The sequence below is a fragment of the Falco punctatus genome (genome assembly GCF_963210335.1).
Source record: "Falco punctatus genome assembly, chromosome: 12".
NCBI classification, from domain to species: Eukaryota; Metazoa; Chordata; class Aves; order Falconiformes; family Falconidae; genus Falco; species Falco punctatus.
This window is the reverse complement of record NC_137592.1, coordinates 16812324-16830270: the sequence shown is the minus strand read 5'-3', so window position 1 is coordinate 16830270 and position 17947 is coordinate 16812324. Positions and strand designations below refer to the sequence as shown.

At 48.5% G+C, this 17947-nt stretch overlaps 1 protein-coding gene across 6 annotated transcripts in view; it reads left to right on the top strand.

Annotated features, from left to right (window-relative positions):
* LOC308072013 (uncharacterized protein) overlaps positions 1–17584 on the top strand; it is a 74072-nt gene extending 56488 nt beyond the window's left edge. For 2 of the 6 annotated variants that reach the window (XM_080408282.1, XM_080408280.1), the window contains 2 exons: positions 2158–2211; positions 15118–17584. In XM_080408282.1, the coding sequence (XP_080264408.1) occupies positions 2158–2211; positions 15118–15246 (183 nt within the window). In that variant the 3' untranslated portion in view covers positions 15247–17584. Of the gene's footprint in view, positions 1–2157; positions 2212–6215; positions 6432–15117 lie in introns of those variants that run through there. The other 4 variants (XM_080408281.1, XM_080408285.1, XM_080408284.1 and 1 more) reach the window with 4 other exon arrangements.
* The last annotated feature ends 363 nt before the right edge of the window (positions 17585–17947 follow it).

Below are 17947 nucleotides of genomic sequence, written 5' to 3'. Positions count from 1 at the left end.
CCCTGCCAGCCAATGTTTCACAGCAGTCTAGAAGAAAACCTTATGGAGAGACCAAGACTTTGCAAGACCTCACAACTCCTTACTCTGCCCTTCCATGCACCACTGGGGTTTGTCAGCCCTACCAAGTTCTTTCTCCTCCTCAGCTTTCTTCACTGTATGGTTGCAGGGGGCCTTAAATGCAGAAACACCACAGTAAATACCAGCCTTACAATAACGGCCTTGCAGCCTGGCTGGGAATGGAGCTCTGCGTTGTTTTATAGGAATTCCTGGGGAATTACTTGTTTAGTTGGACAGCATGGGCTTGGGTTAGTTCAGTTCAGCAGTTCCCTTTTGTCTCCTTCTGCCTAGTTTGTGCAAAGACCTGTTGGGTCCCTGTAAGGTTAGGAACCTTGGTGCTGTGCTGATGCCATAGCCTGTGCTGCCAGGTCAAACCTGGGGGCAGAGGCATCAGGCAAGGCTACTGTTGAGCCCTTTGATGAAGAACAAAGCCATCACTAGGATTCATCTGCTAAAAGATTAAGAGAAAAAGCTCAAGATCCTTGCAGCACCTCCCTTCTTTCCCATGTTGCTTGGACAGTGAAATGCACTTTCCTCAGGCCCTGAACTACTCGTGCAAGTTTAAAGTCAAGACTTGCTGTAGCACCCATCTTTTTTATTTTTTTATTTTTTTTTTTTCTCCAGGCATGTCAGTGGGCCACAAGTGTGCTGAGGGCTGGGTTTTAGATTAAGGAGGCTGGTGTATGTAGAAATGGTGGGTGGGTCTTCTCCAACTCCCTCTCCAAGTTTTGGGCAGCTTGTGGATTGGAACTGTAAAGACATGCTTGTGGAGCATAGAGTAACAGAAGGTGGTGGAGGAGTGGGACCTCTCTCCCCACCACCCATCAGTACTTCCTACTGGAAAAATATGTACTTTCACCTGAGCACTGTTCTCTGTTTTGGGTGTTGGTTTTTTGAGAGTGGTTTGTATATTTTTTTTTTTTGGGGGGGGGGGGGGGATGTTAAGCTTTTTGAGTTTCCAAGGCTCCCTTTACTCTGTTGCTGTTGTCTTGTCTTCCTGCTTTTTTCCAATAGAAGACTACAAATGAAAGGAGAGAGGAAGTAGAAAGGTCTCACTATTTCCATATTGGTAAAACGGTAGGATGTCTTTCCATGGGTCTTCTGTGTTAGGAACTCGATCTAAAAAACTCGATCTAAAAAACACCTCAGTTGCTTTGCTAAAGCGTGTGTGCAGGACGGAGAGTGTTTTCCCACACTTCGCACAGCTTTCCAACTGTTAAAAGACAGACTGTAGAAGACAGTCAGGAGCTAGGAAAAATTACATGATTTCTTTCAAAAGCTGGTGGAGAAAGTTTCTTCCTGACATGGCTCCATCACCAAGTTTTTCACTATAAAAGATGTAGTTGAAGTATTTTTTAATGGAAAAACCTGTTCTTTCTTGGAGCCTTGCTTTTCTACTTAGAGTAATTTTTTTAAATTATTTTTTTTAGGAGAAAGAATGATTTTAGTTACTTGCCAGCTTTCAAAGCACTGCTTCAGAAGTGGGATAGAGCTGCAACTTACTTGTTTATTTCTGTAGTTACACAGAATAATTGCTGTTTTAAGTATATCCTGTTTGCTAAGTTGTGTGGTTCATGTGTTATGACAACTTTAATGGCTCTTACAGTATATAGCAAAGGGATTTAGGAGTGTGGGCAGGTGCTTTTTACCTTGTTCTTTAATTCTAAATAAATAAACATAATGAAAATAAAATAATGGGAACATCCACATTTGCATTAAATAGACTTTTTTTTTTCCTTCATAAAAGGAAGGTAAATTCTACTTGCTTCAGGGCAAAGTCTAACCACTAATTGACAGGAATTAGGAAGAAACTTCCTTTTAGGCAGTTGTTCCATCTCTTTCTCTCTGGAATTTCTTGTATCTTCTTTTGGAACCCAGGGTATCAGCCACTGCCAAAGGACTCTGCAGGTTGGGCAAGACAGTCTCAGATTAGGCCGATTACTTGATGGCCATCTCTGGTAATTCTTAGTCTTTCCTATCTCGCTTAACTATCCATCTTGTTTGCTAATTAAATGTTGATGAAAGAGTCTCCCTACAAGCTCCTTCTTTCTCTTTCCTCGTGCTACTTCTACTAATCCCTGGATTCTACTTCTCTTTCAGAAGATGCTGCTCAAGAAGAATTGTGGAGCGAAGACTAGAGTAATTAAAATTCGTGTAAGTTGCCCTTTTCTGGTGCAGTTCCTTCATCTTTCCACTTATATCTAAATATGGTAATTCTCATTGAACATCTATGCCCAGAAGATTATTTATGGAGGTTTCCTGCGGCTTGATCAGCTGCATAACAAAAGTCACTGATCTGGAGTATAGACTGTAGTTGCAATTTAGGTTAGGTACTGACAAGGCTAATAATGCATTGACTTTTCCATTTTGGAGACTGGGTTCAAAGCTTCCTTGGAGTGAAAGTCTACATTCCCTGCTGTGAGCTCATACAGTATGCATAGCTGTCCTGTAGGGTATCATCTGAAACCTTCTTGACCCCTAGGGAGGTGCTGATCTGAGGTAACAAGTGGTGTTCAGTAGGGGTGAGGGGTACTGGTAGATAGCTGTGGAAGAGGAATTACACTTGCGTGATGCACTGGTGTCTGCAGAACTATGTGCGTTGTGGGACTAGGTGGTGGCAGATGAGTTAGATCGTTCGGATGGCTTTGTAGCTGGGATGACACTGCAGTGTCTGAGCATTTCCTGCTCTTGAGTGCACACCATGCCTAGCAGGGCTGTGTTTGCTCAACTCTCCTGTCTGTAGTCTGTGCTGCCTGCGCCTCTGAGTCTTTCTCTCTAGTACCCCATCCCCTGACTCTTCAGGCAACCCCCTGTCTCTTTTGTGGGTATCTTGGCTTTCTTTTGGTCAGCGCTCTATGGTGCAGCAGGAGATGTGTGTGTGACCTTGCACTTTGCAGCCAAAACAAGTGCCTTTGTCCACTGAGCCCCATATGACTCTCCATGCTTGCAATATACAGGCAAAACCAGGTCAGAGTGAAGAAAAAAATACATCCTTTGTGATAAACCTGCTACTTTCACTGCAGTAATTACAGCCTTGCAAGAGGGGTGAATGGCAGACCACGATCCTTCAGGGTTTATGCCTTGCCCAGCAGGAAATGGGACTGATGCCTTTGGTACCCAGAAGTGCTACTCTTTATGGACATGCTGTTGGGTGCCCCTGCCCATCACTGCTTTGTGGCTGAATCTGGTATTTGAGAGGAGGAGGAGGTAAGGCTGGCTAGAGGCTTTTGCAGAGCTGGGCTGTATTTCTCCAACTCCTTATATGCCTTCTGCCAGGGTACTTCAGTCCTGTCTTCCAGCAGCCCTACAATGACCTGATACTTCTGATTGCACAATTAATTCTGATCTGTTATGTATTCTCTTGTGCTTCTGCCTGGATTGTTTTCAGTAGAGCTGTCTCCTCATGTGCCCTGTGAGCTCTCCCCAGACTGTGCCTGTCCTTCAGACCTACTAACAGGCTTAATCTTGCTGCAGTGTTTCAGCGCAACTTGTTTATCACCTTCTTTTGTGCCTGCTCCACGTGCTTTTGCTGTTTTTTCTGGGTGTCCCTGGACTGCAGCTATTTCCAATGCTGCTGGGTGGCAGTCCCCCCAGTCCCTGAGATGTCACCAGTGCCTCGGTGTGGTGCTTTCCTCTGACACCTTGGGCTTATTATTGTAGCTTACTCTTGTGCCCCTGGAGAATGAGAGGCAGAACTATCCCTTTGCTCCCTACTGAGCCCACGTCAGCTCGCACGAAAATAAACAGCAGAAGCTGTGAGAGCACACCATTCTGACAGATGGCACAGAATCCATGCTTCTCTGGCCAACCTTGCCAGGCTGGGGCAGTGCATTGCTACCTGAGGTGCTCATGTGGTTTCCATGACAATAGCATATGATACTTCACGGTCTGTCGGTAGCAGAACCGTTAGGTAAAGGAGCATTTTTGCTTCCATTTTTCAAGTGATTGCAAGTGCTGGCTTTTCTGTACACAGCTTAGAAAGGAGGCAGCAGGTCCCTGGCAGAATATCTTGCTGAGATGCCTTAGCTCTGGAAGCAGCCGAGAGGTCAATATCTCTGAAGTGCGATGCTGTGTTAATCATATAAAAGGAACTCTCAATTCAGTCAGTAAGACATGCTTGGCACAGGGTTCCTTCTTAGTGTTGCCCAGCAGCAGGACAAGAAGTAACGGGCACTAGCTGAAATGCAGGAAATCCACGTTGCCCTGAGAAACTGTGGAGTCTCTGACCATGGAGATAGTCAAAGCATGCCAGGACACGGTCTTGGGCAACATGCTCTTGCTGACCCTGCTTTGAGGAGGGGGATTGAGCTCGACTATCTCTAAAGGTGCCTGCCAATCTCAACCATTCTGTGACTTCTGGCTCATGCCCAGCATTCAATCATGGAATTGGAGCACACTGGGGACTTTATTTTGCTTGGGAGGGCTATTCTGAGGCCCTACTGAATGTGGCCTTTTGCAAAGGATGATAGCAAGAAGCAAGGTGAGAGGTTGGCTCTCTGTTGCTGAGGGTCTGGTGACTCAGGTTCAGTCTTGGGACTTTGCCATTGCAGTGAAGGTGGAAGAAATGAGGATGAATCTCATAGCAAATGGTTTGATGAGCTGTTACAGGAGGAACCAGGTAACTGTCTGTGTGTCTGAGCAGAAAATACCACCACACGAATCAGTTTGCTTGTGGCTGTAGCCCTGATTCAGCACATGTAAAGAACATGTGGTCTCTTTCTAAAAAAACTGAGGTGGACAGTGACATCCAGACAGCGTACAACTGGCTGGAGATGCAGTGAGTCAACTGATCTGAGGGGCAGACAAGCTACCTAATGGTTTATGCCAGGTGTTTGAAGCCAGGATTCCTCCTTTATTCCTCCAGTTCTGCTGCTGAACAGCTTGAAAGAATAAGGGTTGTGCTTATTCCCTCCTGTGCAAGGATGATGAAGACCTGCTAGTAACACCAATGAAGCATTTTCATTTCTTCTTACTGAGGACAGTGTCTAATGTGGTTGTGAGATAGTGCATGCTGTTAAAAATACCCTCCTTCTCATTGATATTTTGGTTACCTTGACATTTCAGGCCTTTGCTGGCATGTTAGGATGCAACGTGTTGCGCTCACATGCATCATCCCAACTGTGTTCTTCCTCCCTCTTCTGCTGGAGGAGTCTCCCATGGGACGGTGAGATGGGGGGCAGTGTCTTTATCCCCTGGCTCTGAAACACAGTTTCAGCCCTTGGAAATGTTCATGGTCATTGGAAGTCTTTTCTGAAGCAGGTGACCTAGGTTGGGTTTTGCTTCTCCACATGCTGTTTTAACACTAAGGTGTCACCTTGTCATTGTACCTTGTGCTTCAGCTTCCCATGGGCCAGCTCAGGCAGTGTTAGGCCTACAGCCTTTCCACTTGCTCAGCAGTTTGTAAGCAGGACGATGGAACAGTGATGTGACAAGTCTAAGAACCTAGACAGATTAAGGCAGGGAGATTAATAAAATTCCCAAATATGCAGCAGCTCTGTTGTGTTTGAAATGTGTTCAGGAATAGAAGCTGTGAAAGATCAGGGCCTGTAGTGAAGAGAAAACAGTATTAAAAATCTTGCTTCTCTTCCCCCCAGTAAAGGGTAATAGAACAGAATCAGCCCCTGTGGGCAGGTGAGCAGAGACAAATTGGAGTGACACCATGTGTATGAAGTATGGATTTGTACATAATAGATACATGTGGCACAGCATGTGTCAGCGCGAGGTGAGAGGTAGGTGTGGGCATGCTTGGGTGTTGCACACTGAGGTGGGCGATGTGTGCGTGCAGACCTGGTCACTGGTGCCCCAGCGTGTCAGCCAGAGTAGTGTCTGTAACTGGAAGCAAGGCACAAGGTGTAGATGAGGGGTGCACACGTTTGCGTGGGTATTTTTGCATCCAGAGCATGTTTGCATGGCGCAGTCAGGTGTTGCATGGAAACACTGCCATAATGCAGTAAGGAGGACTGTGCATGCATGTGCTCGCAGGGTGTAACTGCCTCCACCCTGGGCCAGGCTTGATCGGCTGTAGCCAGCTCTGAATGCAGACACCAGTCTTCCAGAGGCTTTCTATAATACCACGAGTCTGCAGTTCTCCAGGCCCTCTTGGGATGAGAGTTACAGGTCTGTCATCTAGTCCTGTTCTTGTTGTTCTTCCTTCGCAGACTCCTTCCTGCGGTCTCTGAATGGGATCGGTGGAGCTGGGCTTATCTCAGCAGCAGTAGGTGGGTAGAAGACACAACTGGCAAGCCCCTGGGTATTTCAAGAGCTCTTGTTGGAGCAGGCAGAGAGGGAGTAAAGATTTCAAGGCCAATCTGATAACCTGGCTGATCAGAGAGATGTTTTCTGCTATGTAAAAATAAAACAAGAATTTTAAATCAGGACATAAACCTCTTGTGCTCTTGCCTTGATCTTATCAATGTTGAGAACGCCCTCTGCTTGGACAGGGGCCAGATCCCTGGAATGACTTCCCTGTCTCTTATCTCTTGTGTCTGCATCCTAAAAGGCCACTGCAGAAACATGCTGGGTTTTCTTCTCCTAAAACAAGGGACCTTTTCAGCTTGGAGCTGAGCAGGAGCTATGCTGCCCAGAGCCGCCTTGGCAGATGCCTGAGCTATTCACAAATGTAAGGCGTACTAGGTGACAGAGCAGTACTGGTTCTGGCTGCACAGCACAAATAAAGATTTCTAAAAAATCAGAAGACTTTGTGTGTGTGTATACATACGTATATATACTCATACATATATGTTGCCTCTTCCATCACAGGCTCCCAAGGTGCTTTGCAAGCATTGCTAAATATAGCATCTCCAAGGGAGATAAATATCGTAATTGCCATTTCAGAGTGAGTTAAACTGAGAAACCAGCAGAGAATGTGACTTGCCCAAAGAGACAGTGTGAGGAAAACTGAAGTCTGGTCTTTGATCTTCAAACCACATTCCTTGAGCTGTGTCCTTATTCATACCATATCATGCAGTCTAAACAGCTCTGACATCTCGGGCAGCTGAGATCCCGAACTGCAGCTTGCTAACAGTTTGTCAAACCCTCCTGGTTGTCTTTGTGAGGCTGAGTGCTGAAGCCCAAACTTGCCATTTAGAAGCAACAAGAGAGCCTTATCTCCCTGGCCGGTCACATCCTTGGGTTACTTGCTGGGCAGAGGCCCCTCGTGAAGATTTTAGCATTGTTAGTTCCCTAGGCTGGCTCTTGTCCCCTGTTGATGGGCGCACCTCTGCTGAACAAAATGGAGAAGGTCCTCTGCTAAATGAGAACATGGATATCCATTTTCTTACTGGGGAAACCAGCTTCCCCCGTCCTTCTTCCAACTCAGTCGCCAAGCTGCCTGCTGAAGGTCTCTGTGCAGTGACAGCTGGCCCTGGAGAACCCTAGCCCTTGGTCTGAATAATTACAACAAAAGATTTTGTCTAGAGTTTTGTCAATGTGGGGAAGGATCCAGTGCAGATAAGGTGGGAATGTCCCTGCCTGTTAAAAAGGATCCCAAGCATCTGATTCCAAACATTGTTTTATTTAGCATTGTTTTTATTGGATTTCATGGCAAAAGCTAACCAGCCTGCAGCCTGGAGAGAGGGACTGTCATGTCTCTCTCTTCTGCTTCCTTAAAGAATTCTTATTGCTGCCTGCTTTTCATAAATTCCTGCCATGTATGCCCTTGCACCCGTTAAATCATGTAAGTGCTTGCAGAATAACCAAGAGCTCTGTAATCCAGAGAGCTCTGTGGAAGCTGTGAGTGGCCGGTGAGTCAGGAGGCTGACATCTATTTTCAGTGCTGTCTTTGCTTTGTGGTCTGATGTGGGTTGTGGCTCTGGTTTAAGAATGGGGGGTAGAAAGGAGGTTAGAATTGAGGTGCAGCCCAGTGACTGCTCCTGAGACAGCCCTGTGTGTCAGTGGTGGCTGTGGCTTGTGGCACGGTGGTTCAAGGGGCTGGGGAGCGGCAGGGCATGTTTCACAGAGAGGGGACTTCTGGGTCACACCTGGGTAACGGAGCAAAGAGAAGGGGGTAGGGGATGGCAGAGGGTCACAGCAGCTCTGCCACTGTTTTCTGGCAGAGCTTCAAGTCCCAGATGGCTGATCAGGCATGTCTCCTACCACCGCATCCAGGCCCACTGCAGTTGCTCCCTTCTCCCCTTTGTTCGCGTGGCTGTGGGAACCTGGCACACGTTGCCTCTCCCAGTCCCCAGAGCTGTAATCCTCTTTTCCCACACACCTCTCCCATAATACACCCACTTCCTGCGCTTGGCTTCCACGGCTGGGGCGGTTTGTCCAGAGGCAAGCACACTGTGTCAGCATGTGTTCACAGCCTGCTCATGCCAGGGTAATTAATACTCACTTTGCAGTTTTAATTTGGGTTCCCTTTAAGTTGAAAGCAGCGTGCTGCGCTGTGCCAGCCTGCCTGGCCAGAGGGAATCTGGTTGCCCTGGCCTCGTGCGAACTGGAAGCTGCACATGCCCAGGGACACACCACGCACCAGGTCTGTGAGAAGCATGGTACCTGAGGTTCCTGGCCCAAAGGACAGCCGGGGCAGCCAGCTGTGATCCCTCTGGAGGGAGGATGTTCCTGCCACACAGGGAGGGCTGGAAAGGGAAAGGTGGGAAGGAAGGAGAGGACAAGGTCTGTACACACAAGTCACTTGTGTACAGACCAAAACCACTAAGGACTCTACTTGGATGTAGTTGAGAAAATGAGAGTCACACCATGCCTTGCCTGTGTCTGTGCTTGCATGGAGCTCCTCATGCCTGCTCCTTCTCCTGCTCAGGCATGGACAGACCCTGTGGTGTGTGCAGGAGCTGCTGCAGGCAGCCGTTTCATATCGGGAGGAGAGAAAGTAGGGACAAGACACAGCTCACTAGTAGGGGGGGTATGGCTTCATTCACTTGTTCCTAAGAGATTTGTGTGGCCTTCAGAGCGTGATCTTCGCTGGGACCCTGGAGTGGTGAGTTCCCCAAGTTGGCCAGGGAGCACTGACAGCCTGCCCCTCTGAATGACCCATCTGTCCCTTTTCATCATGCCACCTCCTTCCTTCAGATTGTCAGGCAGGCAAAAATCAAAGCTTGCAGTCAGCTTTCTAAGAGACACATTTCAAAGTCATGTAAGAGGGAGGAGAAGAAAGGCTTATCACACTCTTGCCAGCAAGGACTCATAGCTGAAACTGGCCAATTTCTGCTTTTGGGCAAGTGACCAGCAAGCATCTGCTAGGCTTTTTGAAGTACCTTCCAAAAAAGTTGAGTGTTGTCTATCTAGTGGCACCTCTCTAAGTCTGGTAGTTGCCATATGACAAGTCTGCACACACGTTTGAAAATGTTTGATAGATACTGTTTTTTTCCTTTCTAAGAGGAACAGTGATGCGTTTGTAAACTCTTGAACTGCTCTTTGCAATGTGGTCGCATAGAATGAAGTAGGTATTAGGCAGCTGTGTGTTGGTGGAGGAAGACAGACCTTCCAGTCTTGTAGGGGAGGGTAGTGGACAACGCAGGAAGATGGTGCTAACTGCAAAGTTCTGTTTTCCTTGTCAAAAGAGTGTTTGGAGCTGACCTTTCCTGTTTGTGGAAGAGAAGGGAGAAGAGTAGTCTTAAAATGAAGTTCTGTCATGGCCTCTTAGCTATCCCCCTGAAATTAAACTGCGTATGAACCTAGGGGTGGAGGAGAGACCTTCAGGAGGGAAGAGATTTGCTTTTGAAAAGTAATTCTTTGCGCTGCTCCAGGTCTGTGACTAGAGTAAATTGTCAGAGGCCCTATTGGAGTTAATGAAGAAGCAGTTAAATATGAGTTGTTGTTCCACTTGAGGAACTAGTCCTGCTTGTCAGCGACTATTTCTTGAAAAGTGCCTGAAGGAAGACTATAATTGAAAGGAAATTACCTCTCATCAGAAGGTCGCAACACCTAGATGTTAATTAGTTCATCTTGGCTGCCTGACTGTGGTGTATGTATTATGCACAGGAGAAACTGAGGCACAGGGGATGGGAAGTGGCTTGGTCAGGGCTGTGTCTGGAATTACAGATGTAGCTAGGAGCACACGAGGGTCCCTTTCCCTTGTTCACAGCTGATGGTTTCACACACTGAAGTGTCACCAGTTTCTTTTCTAACCGCTTGGCAGGGGTGAGAGGAAGGAGGATAAAGTGGAATTAAAAGCAGCTTACCTGTAAATGCTTCACTGTGGAGCCCGACAGCCTTTATTCTTTCTGTGCCCTGCCTGAATATTGGTACTACCTTTGGCTCCGTCGACTCCTGGGCAAGGCGACTGTCTCACAAACAGGCAGTATCGCAGGCAGGCATCTGTCTTTGCCAAGGCTCTTCTGGGGATTTATTCCTTTCCACACAGGCTGGTGGTGGGAATCGGATGCGCCTTTACAACTTGCAATTACATGGTGCCTTTCATCCCAAAGGACCTTTAACAAGTGAGTCTACAGGCTGCAAAGGGATCAGTCACCCACCGCTGAGAGGCATCCACCACTCGAAGGCAGCGTCCTTTAAATGGAGCTCAGCAGTGTTTCCCAACCGGCGGGGCCCAAGGGTAGGAAAGAAGGTACTCCTGTGCTGGGTTGGCCCTGAGTAGGGGATGGGTTGGCAGAGTGCACAAACTGCTCTGATTTTGAATCCCACCAGGATACTAGAGCTCTTATGAAAGAGAACCAAAGAGTATTAAGCAGGGCTTAGTTCTGTATCACCCCTAGCACACCACTCCCTTCTAAGACGTTGTTGTGTTAGGTAACTTCATTTCCCCCCTCCTGTGGGGATTGTCGTTCCAACAGCTGAAAGCATGCTTGGAGCTGTGCTCACTTTAGCTTTGTCCAAAGAAGAGAACCACGCTTCTCTGGAATCACGAGTCCAAAACTGTTATTTCACAATCTGCATTTGGGATACTTTCCCAGACTTCACAGGGGTAAAGGATGGGTTTCTAGGAGGCGTGTGCATTTGTATTAGTAGATTTATCCTTTACCTGCTTATGTTTTTCTTGGGCACTTTTTCCTTGCTGAAATGTACAATTGTGTTACAGGTGAATTTATGGAGCAGTTGCCCTTTTCTCTGTTTTCTGAGGGCTACTAACATGGTTGAAATTCTGCATTTCTTCTGTGGTGTCTAATCTCACTGCTCTTCTTTGAGGCACCTGCATCCAGTCGTTATCTGTAACATCTTTAGGTGTGCTGCTTTGTTAATGTGCTTCAGGTATGTTTCAAGCCTGGTTGCCTATTTACCACCTGTATTTAATGGTGATAATGCAGTTGGTGCCTACAGTATGGGTTTGCAAGAGTATATATATAGGTGTGTGTACATAAGGGAAGAAGTGTGAGTCCGGGTGCATGCTGACTAGTGTGTGTGACTGAGGCTGTCTGCGCATAGTTGCTTGAAGCATGTGTAACACAAGCTAGCTAGCTTAGGAGCTCGTTTAACTCAAATGAGGCATGTGATGAGGCAGCATGGGTATCTGTAGATACTGAAACTACCTTCTGCTCCGGGCAGTTTGTGAGCAAGTGACGAGCTGTGCTCCCTCGGACTGTCCCCTGCATGCTGGTGGAGTTCAAGTCCTGCATGGCTTGAGTTACGAGGTGAGCAGACAAGCAGGGATGGCTCTCCTTGTGATTTCCAAGTTAGAAGGAGGTCTGTGTGTGCACAGAAGGATGTGGACAAGTGACCAGGGAAGTGCATGTCTGCTGGGGAGAACCTGAGGCATGTGAGAGCAGGTGAGCATGGCTGTATGTGATGGAGCATGCATCTAAGCATGTGTGCCCTCCTGCCAGTAGCTGAGTGCTTGTATCTCAGGCTGTTCTCCAGCTGCGTAAATACGTTGCTTAACAAGTTGAGGGCTCTGGTTAATGATTGCCATTAGTGCAGGACCCATATTAGGCTCCATTTTGTGCGAGTTACCCAGCTGCCCAAATGCCATTAGAGTGAACGCACCAGGCTTCAATGTCAAACGTGAACTGTTTGCACTCTGAAGAGCTTCTGCAGGAGCTGGCCTGGGGTTGCTCAGCAGGGGCTGTAGGCAGTTTTATGGCAAGCTCCCTGGGGTCTGCTGCAGCAGCAGCAACTCTTAACAGCCTTCTGTAGTCAAAGTGGTGTCCCAGGCATCACAGGCTGGCGCTGGGCACCCAAGGGGAGGGGCGGGCTGGCTAGGACACTTGCCCAGACTGCAGGGAGGCAGCTGGCCCAAGCGACGGGGTGGGAGGGATGTGTTCCCCTCTCTGGCAGCTGGCCCTATCCATTTTCTTTCTGGGAATACATCTACAGAGCTTTGCCTTGTGCTGCTCATCAGAGCCAGACCACCACATACCGTGATCCCAAATGGTGTCACGGACTAAGCCAATCAGGCCTTGTCGTCTCTAGAGCAGGATACAAGCTCCAAAGAAAACACGCTCTTCTCCAGGAAGAGAGTGGAGTGATTTGGTGCCAGTGCTCGCTCTTCCCTCCAGCAGGGTCCCTAGCAGAGGTGCTGCAGTGTCAGTCATGGGGTAGGTGCAAGACAGTCCTGTTACTGCTCAGGGTTATAAATAACTGCAGAACAGTCAGGGTGTTGCCGTGAACGAGGGCAGTCGCATTACTGCCTCTCCTCTTACAACCTGTGGTTGGACACAGGGCCCTTCCCACCCTGCCCTCACCTGCTGTCGTGGTAGCTGTGCTGTTGAAACCCAGCCATCATCTTAGGGCTGCTGGAGAGGTACCATGATGAAGAGGCAGATTTAGGTGTAGTTTGAGCTTTACTTGCAGCTGCCTGACCACCTGTGAATCTCTGCATCCTCCTGCATCTCTTTAAGTCCCTGTCCTTCTCCTCAACCCTTGTTCTGTGCCCACCTCCCTTGCAGTGCCCTGGAAAGGCTCTCTATCCCATACATTGGTCCCAGAAGAGGGCCCAGAGAGAAACCCTAGCACACCTTCCCACTTGAAGCCTGGTGAGTTTCGTGGATGACTTTTGTCTGTTCTCTGGACCCGTCTTTTCCCAGCCTCTTCTTCATCTTCCATCCACCAGAAATTAACAGATTCAGCTGCTTTCCCTAATCCTGTCTGGCATTTCAAAGTGGAGGGGACTGCCAGGTTCTTTGTGCCCATTCCCTCCTGGCACTGGCAGGGGACCTTCTCTCTTCTGGAGAAGGACAAATGTGCTGATTTATTCTGCCCCTTAGCTTTCAATACAGGTTGCTATGTTACCCTCCAGCTCTGAGGCTTGCCAGAGCACACATCATATATAACCCCACAGCAGGTGGCTATTGAGTAAAGGCCCTTAAATCTGCCTCTCTTGTTTCTTATGCTGCTGGCCAAGGTGTCAGGGGGATGTAGCAGGGCATGATTTGCTGGCTGAAACTCCCGGCACAGCTAATGCCAAGCACCATGTTGGCATTTTCTATTCTCAAGTGCCCATCTTAATTTGCAGAGGACATACCAACTAGGCAGGAACATGCTGCCCACATTGGCTTTTAAAGAGGCCCTTTCTGATATGAAGGCTTGCCTCATGGGGCCAAGCAGTGGCCAAGATCCTGGAGGCAGATACTTCCAGATCCTGCTGCAGTGACTGCAGCACCCAGGACCTGGCTCAGACTCTTCGGCAGCGCACTCTAATTTGATATGACTGTTTGGGTAAACCAGACCATTTATGCAGCTTTCTGGGAAAAGTTGTGTGTGCTTGTCTTGTGATGACAAGTTAAAACCCAGCCAGGATAGAAGCAGGTGGTATCAAAACATCACTTTGTTGTGCTGTTATGTGGTTGCAGCTGTCCGAAAGACCTGATTTTGAAGTGCCAAAATGAACTTCTATCTTAGAGGAGGTGGTAAAGTTGGTAATTTTTTCTAAGAAAGCCTAATTCTTTGAGGAACAGTCCATTAGTGCAAGCTGAGCAAGGGAAACCACGGTTTTCTAGGCTAGGAAAGGCCTAGAAGAGGCAGCAAGGAGTCACATAATACCAGAGCCAAGGCCAGATCTGCTCTCACTGGATTTTTTTCTGACCTCCATGAAAACAATGGTAAAGCCCTTCCCAGCAGTCATGGAAATGAGATGAGGGTGAGGGGCATTTGCATGAGTTTCTGAGCTGTTGAACTCCCCAGCTTGTGACACTCAGTGGCTCACAAGTATCCGTGGGGAATGAGCTCTGCAGGATCATGATTAAACACTCTGCAGACCCATAGCAGTGAGACCTCTTCTCCTGGCCAGAGCATCTGAGAAGGAGCTGCCCCACTGGTGCTTCTTCATGCATAAGGAAAGAAACAAAGTTCCCAAGAAGTAAAAGGAAAGCACTTCCTATTTTAACAGTGGTATCACTTCTTTGGCACCATGATCCCTCTGGGATCCACCAGTCCCAGCATAGCCTAGGGGGGAACAGCATTTCTGTCGTGTCACACAGTGCAGGGAGTGCACGGGTATTTCTGCCCTCCTTATTCTCTATCTGCGCTGACCGTGCTCCGAACCCCAGGAGCAAAAGGGGAGAGAGTGGTCTTTGGTGGCCATGGTACAAACCAAGGCTGTAAGACTTCCAGGTGGGATCTTTTCCTCCAAGCATTTCACAGCTGTTCCTCATTGAACTGTGGAGTCTGGAGCCAAAACTCTGGAGAGTTTCAGTGTGTCTGTGACTTTATAGATTAAGAAAGGGTGATTTGTAAATCCTTACTGGAGCACTGGTGAAAAATTAGACTGAAGAATGAGTCTTCAGAGATGACTTGGTTTATCTCCTTGCTCTAGAAGTGTAGTAGATCCTCCTTCAAGGCCAAGTGAATCTGAATTTAGCTTTTCCATGTGGTACTTTCTGGCAGTGATGCTGTTCTGATCCTGGGACTCTTAAGTGCATCATGGATACCCTTTTTCACTTGGGTCCTGGTCATGTGGATCCCAGGGACCTCCGTCCTGGGGATAGGGGGGTACACAAGCTTTTTTTTGAGTGGTAGGAGCAAGGACATGAGCAAAGTGCTTCATTACGTATGTTAGTGCTATTTGCTGCAAGTACAAGCATGACCCTCCATTCAAGGAGGTGTGATTGTACCAGAGAGGGATGTGACAAAGCACTTGAGGCAAGAACTTCACTGTTTGCAGCTTGTATGAGCGCTGACTTTGTCCCTCTTTTTATTCCCTCACAGAGCATCAACGGAGGCCGCCCACCACCCCACTTTGTGTATGATCCATCCACCTTTGCCTTCCGTTCCCTCAGCACCTTGAAGCCGCTGAGCCCAATAGCTCCGGTGGAAGAACCGTCATGTGCCTACTGAAGGAGTTTCTCCAAAAACCTCAGGAACTATCAACCAACCACCTGCCTGGCAGGGAGAAGGGGAGGCAGCGATACCCAAGGGCATGGGTGGGAGAAGAAGGGGACAATGATACATCTTTGCAATGCAGCCTTTCTGGCAGCAAGAAGCATACAGCTTTGCAGCAGTGCCCGTTTTCATACCTTTGTTGTATCTGAATAGTGGCAAAGGGAGAGATTTTTGTCTTTCAGGGCAAAACAAACCAGTCAGGTCCACAAAGTGTGAGGGCAGCCACCAAGGCAATGTCAAACATGGGGATGGTGGTAGTTGAAGATAGCCCTGAGGCGTCCAGGGGCTAGTATGGCCTGCATAGCAGCAGGGATGAGTGATCAGTGTGTGAATCCAAGCCCAGTCAGTTCCCCAAGAGTACCTGGGTCTACAGTACTTCTCTATAGACCTGACCCTTCTCCCATTTAGAAGTGAGCTTGGGACTGGAAACAGAGGCTGTACAGGGCTGCCCTGCAAAGCAAGAAGATCCCTCTCTGAGACTCTTATAATTGCATTCGCTTCAAGTCCTCTTGAGTGGAAGACCCTAGGAGAGGGAGGTGGGAGGGGGTAGCTGGCACATCTAGCTGTGTGTTCCATCTGGGCTGCTGGCAACTCAGTGACACCATCTAAAATGGGATTGAGATGGGAGGCATGAGCCTCCCACTTGTGGATTGGATGTTAGAATAGAATTCTAGAATGAAAGGTCTGTGTTCAGCCATCAAAGAAAACACAGCACCCACCCTCAGTCCTCCCAGCATCACCAGAGGGAAGAACTTGAGGGTGACTGCGTGCTCTTGGGGTCTCCACTCTGCTGAGGCTGTGTTCTGGGGTATATAGCGCTTCTCCATAGCATTGTTCCAATACCCTTCTGCCCTAACATGATGCTGAAGGTAACCGGTATCACCAAACTTGACCATATCTAAAGTCTCCAGCCAACTTTCCACTCCCCTGGTATGCTGGCTTTTAAATTCAGGTAGGCTCTTCTTGTGTCGGTGGAACAGGTATTCCCAGATATAGCATGGAGTGGGAAGGAGGTCTCTGTTTTGTGGCCACCTGTTGGTAGAAGAAAAAGGAAGGGATTTGGGGGGAAGCTGTGGGATGTTTTTCCGTAGACAGTCCTAAGGCAGTTAGGACCATGCTAGGCCTTGCTGCCACTGGAGTTTGACTGGGATCTGGCCTTGAGGCACGTATGTGTTTTGTGCCATAAGGCAACAGCTAATACAACAAGCTCTCACCTCTCTTGTGAGGCAGAGGAACAAGGCATTTCCCCTTGCTGCACATGGTGGAGAAAGTAACCTCTTTGTGTAGGCGTTCCCCACCTTGAGCCTGTATCTGGCTGAGTGCAAGGGGGAGCAAGCAGTTTACTTCTTGTCTGGATCAAGAGGAGCAACTGTGAGTAATATAAAATATTTTTTGTTTTTAAATCTGCTCCTGTGTGGAGGTCTTTGATGCTACTCTTTGGATGAGACCAGTGGTCAGTCCGGCTGCCGGTAGGGGACCACACAGTGAACCAACATTCAGTTTGCTTTCTGGGCCCTTCACTGAGACCCTTGGGGAAAGCCCAAACATCTGAATCTCCCACCTCTACCCTTCTCTCTCCCTAACTGCCCCTCTCAGGCAGGCAGAGCAGCTGGGCAAGGTGGTGAGGGGACATCTGTCCTGATGCTGCCCCAGCTCTGCCTGCTTTTTGGCTCCAGACTGGCACAGCTGGGCCACCCTCTGCACCAGCACCACCTCCAAGGGGTTGCTTGTGTTTGCTGGTGAAGTACTTCTGGCAGAGTATAGTGGTTCCCTGCAAGAAGTCCCTTTGTCCCACAGAGGCAGATTCCTCTGCTGATTCCTCCTGCCCCTGTAGAGACTCTGCTTATCCTGTTTTGATGGCACACCTCAGCTTTTTAACTGCTGCCAGATCAAGCTGACCAGTGCAGGACAGGAAGTGTTGCCCCTTAGACCAAATCCCTGTGCTCAGAAGGGACAGCTGTAGCCTGGTACCTGTCTGAAGAGGCACATTCCCCATGCAGATGGCTGGGGCGGCAGCACTGTGTGGCCCTGCACCCCCAGGCTGTGCTCAGCAAGAGCTGCTGAGGTGCTTGTCCCCAGAGGTGTGTTTCTGCCAGCCCACAAGTGCGGCAGGCTGCCCTCCCCTGGGTGGGAGCAGGCAACAGGGATGTCGTGCCGATATCGTTGCCTTTTAGTACTTTTGTAACTTTTCCCTTGTCTTTTCTTTTTCAATCAGAAGGAAAAATAATAAAAAAACCAAACAAACAAGCAAACAACCCAACAGTGAAATAAAGTGTAACGGCTGCTATATTCACACCGCTGGTGAGTCTCATGTGTTTGCCATCTTCCTGGTGTTTGTGGGCAGGGGCGGAGGAGGGAATGGAGCAGCGTGAGCTATGGCACAGCACTGCCAGACCCAAGCACTCCCAAATCCCAGGCCCTGTCTGCAAGAGAATTTCTTTGAAAACAAGCTAGCAAGAACTTATCTAAATGAATGCTAGGTTCTTTGCATGTAAGAGGAGCTCCCCAAGCAGCTGCTCCCGCTGAGGCTGGCCCTGATACGGTATATTGCCCCTCACCGGTGCTTCCCTCCCCAAGAAGGTGCTTTGGCTTTTGAGTGACCTGCCTGTTGCTTGGGGGTTGAATGTGTCCTGGCTGGACGTCTCCATCCCCGCTA